Source organism: Hippocampus bargibanti, linkage group LG07 (genome assembly GCF_051943395.1).
Source record: "Hippocampus bargibanti isolate YZ-2025 linkage group LG07, ASM5194339v1, whole genome shotgun sequence".
Taxonomy (NCBI): Eukaryota; Metazoa; Chordata; class Actinopteri; order Syngnathiformes; family Syngnathidae; genus Hippocampus; species Hippocampus bargibanti.
Window position 1 is genome coordinate 5,418,824 of NC_142740.1, and position 15,860 is coordinate 5,434,683.

Sequence of the window (15,860 nt, forward strand, 5' to 3'; positions counted from 1 at the left end):
AGCTAGCTAAACAGCCAACCAGCTAGACAGCTAATAGCTAGCCAGCCAGATAGCCAACAGCTAGCCAGCAAACAGCTAATAGTTAGCCAGCTAACTAATTGATAGCTAATAGTTAGCCAGCTCGACAGCTAACAGCCAGACAGTTAGACAGTTAATAGCCAGCCAGCTAGATAGCTAATAGCTAGCCAGCCAGATAGCCAAAAATCACATCCTTGTACTTTGTGACTACTAGTCTATAGCACTTTAACAACAGCTGAAGCTGGAACAAAGTGCTAACATGGACAAAAGGCAAATGATTCCCCCTCGTGGAACTGAAAAAAAAACACTGCCAGAGGTCTGGCCAGTGCTTTATCGGCACCCCCATTCCCCGCAAGAAAAACCAAAACCCAAACACATTTGGGTTTTGACGAAAATATGACTACAATATGACTAAAAAATCTAAAGGTAAAAAAAACCCTGTCAAAAGACTACATTTCCAAGCAGCCTTTGCGAAAAATCGAAAGGGGGAAAAAACCTGTCAAAAGAAGGACTACATTTCCCAGCAGCTTTTGCAGAAAAATATCCATTGAAAGAAAATCTGTCAAAAGAAGGACTCCATATCCCAACAGCCTTTGCGAAGCTGCCGTAAAGCGTCTCCAGGGCGTCGACCTTCTCCGTTTCTTCTTCTGAGTGACTTAAAACAAGCATGGCGAGCAAGGAGCCTAACGTAAGACATTCAAACCTTTTTACGTTCGCGTACTAACTTAATTTCCTTTGGGGGCTGGGGGACTTCTTAAACGTGGGCTTTACGGGTGGATGTGGTTAAGGTGCGTTTGGACGAAAAGTTTCGCTGCAATATTGAGTGAGGTAGCTGGTTAGCTAGCTAGCTAGCTCGCTTAGCATCGCGACGATATGCGAACTTTCTGCGGGCTTTTCATCAAGGTCACGTTGCTTGTGAATTGATCGTGAAAAGGCAAAGTTTTATCACGCAGTTCAACGAGGACATTCGGCTCCCTCCTTGTCGATATTTTTTTGCCTCGTCATCCGCGCGTTTAATTTGGTGGTTAACCCAAATAAAAGATCGTAAACGAAACTGACCCAAACAATTCCTGCAATCTTATAATTGTTATATTTAATTCACTCAGTGTTTACCAAAATTGGTATATTGTCATTTTGCCGCTATAGTTTTCTGTTTTTCAAACAAATATCTTCCCATGAACGTTTGCCGTCTTTCCTATTCACTAGAAAAATGACATTTTTCAATCATAATTCATCACACAGTTTACCATATTCAAGTGCATTTAAATACATTTAATGATGTATAGATTATTCTCTGACAAATAAGGAAATAATGGATTTTTTTAATTTTTCCAAATATGATTTTCTGCCTGTAATGACACAGTTAAAACAATGAAAATCTATGAGCGAGTTCTTTATTACAGTTTAAACTATCATAACTTTCTTAATCTTTGGCAGATCTTAACGAGTAAGGTACCATTGCAAAACTTTTGAAATTCAAAACTAGGCCATAAAACACAAGAAAAGATTCAAAATATAAATGAGCAAATATCAGCCATCGAATGCAGGCAGATTCTCCTCAGAAATCCAAAATGGCTGTCAATGAATACTAGGAATACTAGGATGCTTCTTTTTGCTTGAATCTCGGCAGTTATGGATAGATATTCTACCACTTCTATGAGTTATAAAAATACAACTTACCTTGCTAAGCAAAAAGAGCGTCAACGTCAATCCATTTTTGAGGGGATTTTCTCCCTGTAGTTACACAGTTAAAACAATGAAAATCTGTGACCGAGTAAACACGGTCACTATTTTCGTTATTTAAGTTATTAATTGGAATGATTTAGCAAACATTTAGTTGAAATTATATTAAATCATCTGTATTCTTCAGTATTTGATGTTTAAAGTGAAATATAAGTGACAGATGACCAAATATCAACGATCGAATGCAGGCAGATTTCTGTCAGAAATCCAAAATGGCTGTCACTGAATACTAGGAAAGAAAATGGCCAGCTCTAGAAATACAGTTGCTAATGCTTCTTTTTGCTTGAAACTTGGCAGTTGTGGAGAAAAATAGATATGCTACCTCTTCTATGAGTTATAGAAATACAACTTACTCGCCGTTATAAACTGTAGTGTGAGCAAAAAGAGCGTCAATTTCAATCAATTTTTTCCCCCGTTTCTCGAAATTTCAAGAACCAGCATGTTGGGAAACGTGTAATACGTCATCGTAAACTGCATAGTTTGGAAAATTCCACGAAAAACTATGACGTACTTCACAAAAAATGCAATGATATACGGCTGCGAGTACAGAGTGCGTTCGCTTCACTGGACAGAAACAATCGCGGTGGATTACAGCGAACTGTAGCGTACCTATATTTCTATCTGATTTTGTTCTATATATAATAAAATATGTTGTTACTTTTATCTCAACAAGTTTATTTTTCATCTCTCGATGTCAGTTTTTTCCCGCCCTAATATTTGAAATGCTAAAGATGTAAATGAAATGTATTACAGCGATACGTCAGCTTACAAACTTAATTGGTTCCCAGAACGTGTGTGTAAGGCAAAAAGTTTGTCTTCCAAACATTTATTTCCCATAACAAACCATTAAAATGAGACTAATCTGTTCCCAGGTCCCCATAAAACATCATTTTCTACTAAATAAGCCTTAAAACTACACAACATATACCTTATTTTATGTATAATAAACGTGCTATTGTATTGTAATGAAAGAAATAAACTACTGTATAATAAAAAAACCTGAAACTGGAGTAGACATATTTTAACATATCGTCTGGCAGTGAAGGAGTTCAGTTGTACAGTGATATCTCAGATCACAAACTCAATTGGTTCCCAGAAAGTGTGTGTAAGGCGAAAAGTGCGTCTCCCAAACATTTATTTCCCATAAGAAACATTAAAATGAGAATAATATGTTCCCAGGTCCCCATAAAACATCATTTTCTACTAAATAAGCTTTAAAATTACACCAAATATGCCTTATTTTATGTATGATAAATGTGCTATGGTATTGTAATTAAAAATAAACTGCATAATAGTCATTTTGTTGACCTTTGTGATGGTCATTGATGTCGTTGCCTCTTGATGATATCCGAGTGAAGTTGCCGTGCTTTCTCAGGGATAATACCTTCACTCACACTGTCCCTTGCTAGCTGCTTTTCGTTCATCCAAATCAACGGAAGTTTTTCAACCTCTCCTATTGCCTGAGACCGTTGCGTAGACAACACAGAAACACCTTTAGCGACACGTGGCAATGGCCGACTTAGCGTACTGGCACTGGGAGGCTAAGTCACACAAACGCACACCTTGTTGGTGTTTTTGTATGATCTCCTTCTGCTCGACCGTCATTTTTTTGTATCCTCTTTGGCTTCGCACTAGCCTGTGGTGGGGTTTTTTTTTTTCGGTCACAGAAGAGCAAAAGTACTCCACTCCATAATAAACCATGTCTGCACTCAAAGGAAACTAGCCACCGTGGCGCTGTTCGACCGTGTGGTTTGGTGTTCACCCGCCGAAAAGTAATTCGTGTGCCAAGATTATATTCTCGCAAATTTAATGTTCATAAGGTGAAAAGTTCTAGCGCTAAAGCGTTTGTAAGCTAAGGCATCACTGTATTACTCTATCCATTTAGCGTTAGACTTCTTGTCTTTGTGTTTGCAGCGGTTAGTCCAGAATCTCCGGGACCTGATGGGTCGCATGTCGGGCTCGTCGGGCGGCAGGGGCGCCGGCCTTGGACTCAAGCTGCTGCTCGGCGCCGGGGCCTTGGCGTACGGCGTCAAAGAAGCCACCTACACCGGTCCGACTTTTTCCCTCTTTTTTCCAATGAATAATAATAATAATAATAATAATAATAATCTATTTCATTTATAAGCGCCTTTCAAAACTCTCAAGCTCACTTTACAGTCACAGGATAAATTTTTCTGTGGGTGAGCAGCGGCAGCCACACACGCCAGCCTTCACTCAACCCAGAAGTAACTCAAACAGATAGAAAGCTAGCTAGCTAACAGAGAGCTAATAGAAGTGCGTTGACATGAGGTGGACAAGTACTCGCTGCCTTCCACCTAGAAGCAGGACGGTTCCCCTCTAGTTTGAAAGAAATCTCCTCTAATGTCCGCACAGTTTTTATAATGATGATGATAATAATAATAATAATAATTAATAATAATGCATTCCATTTACAAGCGCCTTTCAAATCTGTCTAGCTGGCAGTAAGCTGGCTCGCAGTTGGCTATCTGGCTATCTATTGTCTATTTATTAGCTATCCGTTAGCTATCTAGCTAGCTAACTTTCTATCTATTTAAGTTACTTCGGGGTTGAGTGAATGCTGGCGCGTGTGGCTGCCGCTGCTCACCCACAGAAAAATTTCATCCTGTGACTGTAAAGTGTCCTTGATAGTTTTGAAAGGCGCTTAGAAATCAAATTTATTATTTTTGTTGTTGTTGTTGTTGTTATTATTATTATTATTATTATTATTATTATTATTATTATTATGTCTCGGCTTCCAGTTGTCAAGTTCATAGATACACAGATACAGACAGACAGGTACAGACAGACAGACAGGTATCGACAGATAGATAGATAGCTATCTAGCAGGCTGTATATTTGCTAGCTAGATGGATGGCTATTAGCTATCGATTAGCTATCTGATGGCTAGCTTTCTATCTATTTGAGTTACTCCCGGGTTGAGTGAAGGCTGGCGTGTGTGGTTGCCGCTGCTCACCCACAGAAAAACCTCTCCTGTGACTGTAAAGTGACCTTTTTGTGTGCAGTGGAGGGCGGACACCGAGCGGTGGTGTTCAACAGGATCGGCGGCATGCAGATGGACACGGTGCTGGCCGAGGGTCTTCATTTCAGGTGACGAGGAGCCTCGGAGGTTCTCACCATCTAGAATTTTCCGCCCATCAGCGGATTTCCAACGTTTTCAGACCAAAATGACCAGAAAAAAGTAAATCTGTATGTGCGCTTTTTCGCTGTTCATTTCCTGTTTCGGCTTGTGTTGGCGCAAAGCACAATTTTATATTAATATTATTATTATTATTATTATTAATAATAATGATGATGATGATAATGACAATGATAACGACAATAATAACAACAACAACAATAATAATACATTTGATTTATAAGCACCTTTCAAAACTCTCAAGGACACTTTACAGTCACAGGATAGTTTTTTTCTGCAGGTGAGCAGCGGCAGCCACACGCGCCAGCGTTCACTCAACCCGGAAGTAACAGTATTAGTATTATTATTATTAGTAGTAGTAGTAGTATTAGTAGTCGTATTTGTGAAATGATACAAGCTACATGTCGAAAGGAAACATGAAGCTATCGCTAGCATCCATTAGCGAACAGAGATTGTCTCACATCTCCTGTCCCACGTCAGTCCACATCAATTCCAAACCGTGAATCCGCTTCAAATCCAAGCCGCGACCCTTCCACACCCAGATTGGTGCAAAAAAGTGGCACAATGGCCCCAGCGATGACAATGACATTCCTCCCAAATTAAAAACAGTGCTGCTTCCTGGCATTGATTACATGGATAGCTAATAGATAGCCGGATAGCAAACAGCCAGTCAGCTAATAGCTAGCCATCTAGCTAATGGATAGCTAATAAATGGCTTAAAATTGTAAAAATAGGGTCTGGGGGTTGTGGTTGTAAGTACGGGTGGTCGTAAGTCGAGCCGGTCGTAAGTCGGATGTGCGTGTTGCCTTTTTTTCCCCGACTTTTTTTCCTCATTTGTCATTGTCATCCCTGATGTTAGGATGCCGTGGTTCCAGTACCCCATCATCTATGACATCCGAGCCAGGCCCAGAAAGATCTCCTCCTTAACCGGTAGCAAAGGTAACCAGACCGGATGACCTGAGTTGTCACGGCGACGCAAGGTCACATCCCGTACGAACGTCCGACGTTGATGTGCTGGCGCCGAGCAGACCTGCAGATGGTGAACATTGCGGTGAGGGTGCTGTCGCGTCCCATGGCGTCCAACCTTCCCATCATGTACCAGCGGCTGGGCAAGGACTACGACGAGCGGGTGCTGCCCTCCATCGTCAACGAGGTCCTCAAGTCGGTGGTGGCCAAGTTCAACGCCTCGCAGCTCATCACGCAAAGAGCGCAGGTGGGCTCGGGCTCGCCGCCGCAGCGGGTTTGATTCCCGCCCGGCGTCCGTTCAAGCGGTCCCGGTGCTGCCGCCGCAGGTGTCGCTTTTGGTGCGCAGGGAGCTTTTCGAGCGCGCCAAAGACTTCAACATCATCCTGGATGACGTGGCCATCACCGAGCTCAGCTTCAGCAGCCAGTACACCGCCGCCGTCGAGGCCAAGCAAGTTGGTACGCGGCCGCTTTGACACCCAAAACGTTCAAACAAACAAATAAAAAAAAAATACATACAAATGGATAAATACATATATATGGATAAATACATATATATGGATAAATGAATAAGTAAATAAATAAATAATCAAGTCAATAAAAATTGATATATATATATATATATATATATAGACAAATAAAATACATACATGGATAAATGGATAACGACATGAATGAATAAATACATAAAAATGGATGAATAAAGTAAGTAAATAAATAATCAAAAAAAATAAAACAAGACAAAAAAATTGAGTACATAAATAAAAAAAATAAGCAATGAAATAAAAATGTATAAATAAATACATTTATGAATAAATAAAAATTGATAAATACATGAATGCATAAATACATACAAATGGATAAAGTAAATAAAATTTTATAAATACATAAAAATGGATAATTAAATAAAAAGTAAATAATCAAATAAAAATGTATAAATAGATAAATACATTGGTAATTAAATAAAACTGTCTGAATACATTAATGAATAAATACATACAAAAATATATAAAAGTAGACGAATAAGTAAAATACATACATGGATAACTACACGAATGAATAAATACATAAAAATTGATAAAGTAAGTACATAAATAATCACAAAAATATATAAATAAATACATAAAAATGGATGAGTAAAAAATAAAAATGAAAAATGTATAAATAAATAGGTAAATGCATTTATGAATAAATAAAAATGGATGAATACATGAATGAATAAATACATACAAATGGATAAAGTAAATAAAAATTGATAAATACATAAAAATGGATAATTAAATAAAAAGTAATAAAATAAAAATGGCTGAATACATTAATGAATAAATATTACAAAAAATATATAAAAATAGACAAATCAGTAAAATACATACATGGATAAATGGATAACTACATGAATACATAAAAATGGATAAAGTAAGTAAATAAAAAATATATATAAATACATAAAAATGGATGAATAGTTCAAAAATAAGTAATCAAATAAAAATGTATAAATAAATATATACATTTATGAATAAATAACAATGGATAAATACATAAATGCATACAAATGGATAAAGTAAATAAATAAAAATTGATACATACATTAAAATGGATAATTAAATAAAAAGTGAATAATCAAATCAAAATATACAAGGAAATAAAACAAGTAAATACATAATAAAATAAAAATGTAGAAGTAAATATATAAATATATTGTTAAATAAAATTGGATAAATATATTAATGAATAAATACATGAAAATGGGTAAATAAACTAAATGAATAATAAAATAAATAAAAATTGATAAATACATAAATATAAAAATTGATGAATAAAACAAGTAAATACAGAGTGAAATTAATAGATATTGATACATATATGGATACAAACATTGATGAATAAAAATTGGCAATGGATAAATAAGTTCATGAATACATAAAAATGGCTAAATAAAATAAGTAATCAAATAAATAAAAATGGATAAATATACAAATAGCTCTGTAAATAAAATAATAAATGAAATGGATAAATATACAAATAGCTCCGTAAATAAAATATCAAATAAAATTGATAAACGCATAAATAAAAACATATAAATTAATAAATAAATAAAACAAGCAAATACATAATCAAATACAAATGTATAAATAAAATGGATAAATATATTGTTAAATAAATAACATTGGACACATATATTAATGAATAAATACATAAAAATGCATAAAGTAAATAAATAATCAAATAAATAAAAATTGATAAATACATAAAGAATTAGATGCAAATGGATGAATAAATTAATTTTAATAAATAAAATAATATATAATTAATTATAATTAATAAAAAAGTTAATAAATCATCAAATAAAAATGTATGCAAAAATAGATAAATACATTGTTAAATAAATAAAAATGGATAAATACATTAATAAATACATAAAATGGATAAATGAAGTCAGAAAAAAGATAAATACATAAAATATGAATAAATACAGAATGAAATGAATAAAAATAGATAAATACATTGATAAATAAAAATTGACAAATCAATAAATCAATATAATGATCAATAAATTAATGAATAAATACATAAAAACGGATAAATATATAAAATAAGTAAATAAATAGTCAAATAAAAATGGATAAATACATACAAATGAATACATAAATAAAATAAGTCAAAAAAAATCGTCAAATAAATAAAGGATACATTAATGAATAAATGGATAAACACATGAATGGATAAATAAATATCTGAATAAAAACACGGAGGAGTAAATAAAGGAGGACGGGTATGAATACTTTGTGAACACAAAAAGACATTTGATCGATTATCGCCACTGTCCACAAATGGTCTGACGGGAATGGAAACGTGCAGCTCAGCAAGAGGCGCAGAGGGCTCAGTTCTACGTGGAGAAAGCCAAACAAGACCAACGGCAGAAAATCATCCAGGCGGAAGGAGAAGCCGAGGCCGCCAGGATGGTAAAGACCTTTCTTTCTTTCTTTCCTTCACGATCGTCAAGTCAGCGTTGTTTTCCTTTTCTTTTAGCTCGGTCAAGCCGTTACCAAAAATCCCGGCTACCTGAAGCTCAGACGCATCCGAGCTGCTCAGACCATCGCCAAGACGGTCTGTCACTCCCCCTTTTCCGTTCCTATCTATTTGCGAGCTATTAGCTATCTATTTGTTAGCTATTAGCTATCTATTCCCTAGATATTAGCTATCTATTTGTTAGCTACTACTACTACTACTAATAATAATACATTCCATTTATAAGCGCCTTTCAAAACTCAAGGTCACTTTACAGTCACGGGATCAGTCAACCCAAAAGTAACTCAAATGGATAGAAAGCTAGCTTGCTAGCTAATAGCGACATAGATAACCAGCTAGATACCAAATGGAGAGCTAGCTAGCAGCTAGTTAGCAGCTATCTATTCGATAGCTATAAGCTAGCTCTTAGCTATCTATTAGCTATTTATTCGCTAGCTATTAGCTATCTATTGGGGGCAATAAATCCATCAGCTATGCATCTTCAGTTCACCTCATTCAAGACGTCTTTAAAATCTTAGCAGGATATCTTGTTATCTAGCTGGCTATCTTGCTATTTAGCTACTGTATCTATTAGCTACATAGCTAGATGGCTGTTAGCTATCTATTTGCTAGGTATTAGCTATCCATTCGCTCGGTATTAGCTATATATTCGCTAGATATTAGCTATCTACTCGCTAGTTATTGGCGAGCTATTAGTGATCCATTCACTAGCTATTAGCTATCCATTCACTAGCTATCAGCTCTCTATTCGCTAGCTATTAGCTATCTATTTGCGAGCTATAAGCTATCTATTCGCTAGCTATTAGCTATCTATTCGCTAGCTATTAGCTGTCTATTCGCTAGCTAATAGCTATCTATTTACTAGATAGTTTGCTATCTATTTGAGTTACTTCCGGGTTGAGTGAACGCTGGCGCGTGTGGCTGCCGCTGCTCACCCACAGGAAAAAAAAAACTTATCCTGTGACTGTAAAGTGATCTTGAGAGTTTTGAAAGGCGCTTAGAAATGAAATGTATTATTATTATTACAGTATCTATTAGCTAGCTAGCTTTCTATCTATTTGAGTTACTTCCGGGTTTAGTGAACGCTTGTGCGTGTGGTTATTATTTTATTATTATTATTATTATTATTATTATTATTATTATTATTATTATTATTATTATTAGAGCCAACGTTTGAACTCAACGGCAAGAAAAAATACAATCAGAACTTTTGGCTTTGCAACGGGGATTTATTTTCCAATCTGAAACCATGAGAAAAAAAAAATCTTGAGTCTGGAAATAGTGACGTCACCAAGAATTGGCCGCTTTCAATGAATAGCGTCAAGAGAGCTCCATCTAGTGGACGGACGGCTCATGTGCATGATTCTCACGGTTGTGGGGCTATGATGTTGATGGCGCTGATGTTCCTTTCCGCCCCACCAGGTGTCCACGTCGCAGAACAAAGTGTATTTGGATGCGAACAGTCTGATCCTCAACCTGCAGAACCAGGCCCTGTTTAACAAGTGAGTGCGCAAAACCACCGCCATTTTTTTGGAGGGGAGGGGAGGGTTGAATTCCATCCATCACTCAGTTCCTGGTGAGTGACGTGGCAGTCGACGAGCCCGAATGGCAGCAGCTGTTGGCTCACATTACAATCAATTGGAAAGCTTGATTGTCCGAGGAAGCGGCAGCCGTCGCGCGCGCGCCCATTGCAGCATCGGCAACGCCCCGTGGAAACCTTTTTCCTCGCTGACCTTTGATACCACCACCTTTATAATAATAATAATAATAATAATAATAATACATTTGCTTTCTAAGCACCTTTCAAAACTCTCAAGGTTACTTGACACTCACAGGATGAGTTTTTCTGTGGGTGAGCAGCGGCAGCCACACGCGCCTGCGTTCACTCAACTCGGAAGTAACTCAAATAGATAGAAAGCTAGCTCGCTAGCTAATAGACAACTAATCGATAGCTAGCAGCTAGATAGCAAATAGAGATCGAGCGAGCCAGATAGATAGCAAATAGAGATTGAGCTAGCTAGATAGATGGCAAATAGAGAGCGAGCTAGTAGCCAGATAGCAAATAGAGATTGTGTTAGCTAGATAGCTAGCCAGCTGGATAGCAATTGGAGAGCTACCTTGCAGCAAGATAGCAAATAGTGATCGAGCTAGCTAGATCGATAGCTAGCCAGCTAGATAGCAAATAGAGAGCTGGCTAGTAGCTAGATACCAAATAAAGATTGAGCTAGCTAGATGTCTATCTAGCTATCTCCATTGCGAGATGGCTAGTTTGCTCCATTGCGAGCTAGCTAGGTCGATAGTAGTTAGCCCCATCGAGAGATAGTGAGCTAGTTAGCTCGATCAATGAGCATGGAATTCCCCAATTTTGATCTGCTTTGGCGGGCCGGATCTTCGGTTCCTGCGGATCCAGTTAGGATCCCCGCCGCGCTTTCCCTCCTTTGACTTCTTCTTCTCCCGTGGTTGTCTTTCAGTTTGTCGCTGGGTCAGAAGAAGTGATGACGAGGCTACGCTCGCCGGCTGCCAGGCCATCCGTACAACAAACACAAAAAGTCGGGGAGTCACTTTGGGTTTAGTTTTTTTTTTTTTTTTTTTTTTTTTTTTTTTTTTGTCTTTGTTTTATTATGACCTTTGTCGCTAAAATAGCAAAATTTCCGTCACGCCGAAATGCCAATCGGCGGTCGCCCGCGTCCGTTCACAAATGGAAAGTGACCTCGTTCGTTCGGGAGGCGCAAAGGTGACGGCGTCGCTTGATTAAATCTCCATCAGGATGATTTCAATGTGTCGGCTGCCTGTTTCCATAGCGACGGGGTCGTCCCGGCCTGCCCGCGTCACTTTGCGGCTCTTCTTCGACCTTCGCTAGCGTCCTGAAAAATAGCTTGCGTTTTTAGCATTGGGGGAAAAACATTAACTCATTCACTGCCATTCAGGAATTGAAGAATTGACAGAGTGCCCGAATTTGTTTGAACTAGTTTTTGGCGAACGAACCAAACCACACGGCACCACGGTGGCTGGTGGACTAGTTTTCCACACCCCCTTTGAGTGCAGATGTGGTTTGCGTCGAGTGTAGTAGCTGTTAAGACCCCACAACAGGCTAGTGTTAAGCCGAAGAGGACACAAAAGAAAATGACGGTCGAGCAGAAGAAGGAGATCATCAAAAAACAACAACAAAGTGTGCGTTTGTGTGACTTAGCGTCCCAGTACGTCCCAGTAGAATGCTAAGTCGACCATTGCTACATGTGGCTAAGGATGTTTCTGTGTAGCAAAGTCAAAGTCAGCTTTATTGTCAAATATGCTAAAGAGCAACAATATGGCAATAGAAGAGGTTGAAAAACTACCAAGCGATTTAGCTGGATGGCTATGTAGCTAGCTATCTAGCTGGCTATCTAACTGGGTAGCTAGCTATATATATTTTCTATCAGCTATCTAGCTGGTTGGCCATCTATTTAGGCATCTATTAGCTAGCTAGCTTTCTATCTACAGTATTTGAGTTATTCCGGGTTGAGTGAACACTGGCGCGTGTGACTGCCACTGCTCACCCACAGAAAAACTTATCCTATGACTGAAAAGTGACCTTGAGAGTTTTGAAAGGTACTTTGGAAATGAAATGTATTATTTATTATTAATAGAAGAGTTTGAGGGGCGGCCCGGTAGTCGAGTGGCTAGCACACCGGCTTCACAGTGCAGAGGTCGCCGGTTCGCGTCCCGGTCCGGCCTCCCCGTGTGGAGCTTGCGTGTTCTCCCCGGACCCGCGTGGGTTTTCTCCGTGTCCTCCGGTTTCCTCCCACACTCCAATAACATGCATGGCAGGCAGATTGACCACTCCAAATTGTCCGTAGGTGTGAGTGTGAGAGTGACTGTTGTATGTCTTTGTGTGCCCTGCGATTGGCTGGCAACCAATTCAGGGTGTCCCCCGCCTCGTGCCCGAAGACAGCTGAGATAGGCTCCAGCAACCCCCGCGACCCTAATGAGGAATAAGCGCTACGGAAAATGAGATGACATGAGAAGAGGTTGAAAAACTTCTATTGATTTGGATGAATGAAAAGCAGCTAGCAGGGGACAGTGTGAGTGAGGGTATTATCGCTGAGAAAGCAGGGCAACCACTCAGACGGTATAGTTTATTTCTTTCATTACAATACAATACCATATTTATTATTTATTATTTGTTATATACATTTATTATACATAAAATAAGGTCTATTTTGTGTAGTTTTAAGGTGTATTTCGTAGAAAATGATGTTTTATGGGGACCTGGGAACGGATTATTCTCATTTTAATGGTTTCCTATGGGAAGTAAATGTTTGGAAGACGTACTTTTCACCTGACACACACTGTGGGAACCAATTAAGTTTGTAAGCTGAGGTATCAGTGTCATTGACAAACAACAAGGCACAGATTGGTTTCATTCTAAAAATAAATAAAACCAAAGTTCAGTGAGTAGGTCAGTTTATGGTAAATGTTTGCTGACTCCGCCCATCCAAACCGGGATCCGGTTGTTCAAGCGCGACAAGTCGTCTGCGCCGCGCCTCAAGGTGCCGCCGCAAAGACGCGCCCGTGGCGGAGCCGGCGCAAGCCGCGGCAGGTCCGCGGCGGCTCCCGTTGGAATTTGGTTCCACGTGTCTGAACGTGCGGGGAACTCGTTCACCTTGCAAGGGGAGTGATGAACACAATCCCCAGCTTGAATAATAATAATATTATTAATAATAATAATCCATTTCATTTCTAAGCGCCTTTCAAAACTCTCAGTCACTTTACAATCACGAGAAGTTATTCTGTGGGTGAGCAGCGGCAGCCACACGTGCTACCGAAATAACTCAAATTAATAAATAGATAGCTAATAGATAGCCAGCTAGCTAGCTAATAGATAGCCAGCTAGCTAATAGATACCCAGCTAGCTAATAGATAGCTAGCTAGCTAATAGATAGCCAGCTAGCTAGCTAATAGATAGCAGCTAGCTAGCTAGCTAATAGGTATCAGCTAGCGAGATAGCCAGCTAACCACCCAGCTTGTCACTTGACAGTCAAAGGCTACGTTTTTCTGTGAGTGAGCAGTGGCAGCCACACGCGCCAGCGTTCACTCAACCTGGAAATAACTCAAATAGATAGAAAGCTAACTATCCAGCTAATAGATAGCTAATGGATAGCTAACAATAGTTAGTTAGCTAGCTAGTCAGACAGCTAGTAGATAGCCAGCTAGTTAGATAGCTCGATAGCTAGTTGGATAGCCAGCTAGTTAATGAACGAATGTTTGTAAGTAGGTGAGCGTCTTTTTTGCAAATGAGTCTTATATGATAATAATAATAATAATACATTTCATTTATAAGCGGCTTTCAAAACTCAAGGACACTTGACAGTCACAGGATATTTTTTCTGCGGGTGAGCAGCGGCAGCCACATGCGCCAGCGTTCACTCAACCCTGAAGTATCTCAAATAGACAGAAAGCTAGCTAGCTAACCAATCGATACAATAATAATAATTATACATTTCATTTGTAAGCACCTTTCAAAACTCTCAAGGACACTTTACAGTTACAGGATATTTTTTTTCTGTGGGTGAACAGCGGCAGCCACACACGCCAGCGTTCACTCAACCCGGAAGTAACTCAAAGACATAGAAATCTAGTTAGCTAATTGATACAGTAATAATACATTTCATTTATAAGTGCCTTTCAAAACTCTCAGGGACACTTTACAGTCACAGGATATTTTTTCTGCGGGTGAGCAGCGGCAGCCACACACGCCAGCGTTCACTCAACCTGGAAGTAACTCAAATAGATAGAAAATATATTGCATATATTATGACATGTTACTCTTTGTAGATATATAGTCGGTATGGGAGTCAGGGGGGCCATTTCTGAACGTCTCTCTGCTTTTTTTTGCCATTGCTCATAATAATAATAATAATAATAACTAATAATACATTTCATTTATAACCTTGCCATGGTTGCACCAACTTTCGGAACCTCTTTCAAGCACCGTTCTCAGCGTTAACTCCGGATGGTCGCTTGACGCCTCAATTTCCCGTGACGATAATAATAATAATAAAACATAATAAAAATAATAATTCATTTCGTTTATAAGCATCTATCAAAACTTTCAAGGACACGATAAAACGTTCCAATCGGGCACTTCCCAGAAGTTCAAAGTATAGTTCTTCCCGGGCCCTGATCCGGAACCCAAAACCGGGTCAAGTTGACTTTGATTTGCCCGAGTCCAAGGCCAGTTGACGTTGAAATCCGCTCCGGGTTTTTGGACTTGTCTCTCTGCAGTACTTTTCTTCGCTTCCGACTCATCGTCTAGTGCGGGGAATTACGGCTCTTTTTAGAGAGCCAGTGAATTTGGCTCGGCTCACTAAAAAGATGTGGCTCTTTCGGCTCCCAAATGGCTCCTCAGTTTTTCTTGTCTTTCTTTTTTTGGTTTGTTTTTGTTGCTTAAATTAATTTACTACCCAAAATAATATACAAAATATGTAAAAAACGTACAAAATATATATTTTTTTAAAACATACGTGGTTTTATTTATATTCCTGTGTTAGTGTGTGTGTCTCGGATTTTGACCAATCACGTGTGACTTTAATCGAAGAGGTTGGGTAATGAAATGTATTATTATTATTTGCTATACATTAGCTATCTTGCTGGCTGGCTAGCTACCTGGCTGGCAATCTATGAGCTATCTCGCTGGCTAGCTATTGGCTTGGTGGTTCTCTAGTTATCTAGCTAACTATTTGGCTGACTATTTGCTGAATAGCTATATATCTATCTAGCTAGCCTTCTATTAGCTAAATAGCTAGCTGGCTGGCTATCTAGCTAGCTAATTATTAGCTATATGTTAGATAGCTAGCTCACTTTCTATCTATTTAAGTTACTTCAGGGTTGAGTGAACACTGACGCATGTGTGGCTGCCGCTGCTCACCCAAATAAAAACTTATCCTGTGACTGTCGAGAGTTTTGAAAG

The 15,860-nt window shown here is 38.6% G+C and overlaps 1 protein-coding gene across 1 annotated transcript; it reads left to right on the forward strand.

Annotated features, from left to right (window-relative positions):
* Positions 1 to 603: 603 nt before the first annotated feature.
* phb2b (prohibitin 2b) lies at positions 604 to 11,682 on the forward strand. Its single transcript, XM_089000736.1, has 10 exons — positions 604 to 706; positions 3,676 to 3,811; positions 4,785 to 4,869; positions 5,778 to 5,857; positions 5,947 to 6,131; positions 6,211 to 6,340; positions 8,741 to 8,844; positions 8,912 to 8,989; positions 10,334 to 10,413; positions 11,383 to 11,682. Exons 1-10 carry the CDS (start codon positions 686 to 688, stop codon positions 11,405 to 11,407), a joined length of 924 nt encoding a protein of 307 aa, XP_088856862.1. The 5' UTR covers positions 604 to 685; the 3' UTR covers positions 11,408 to 11,682.
* The last annotated feature ends 4,178 nt before the right edge of the window (positions 11,683 to 15,860 follow it).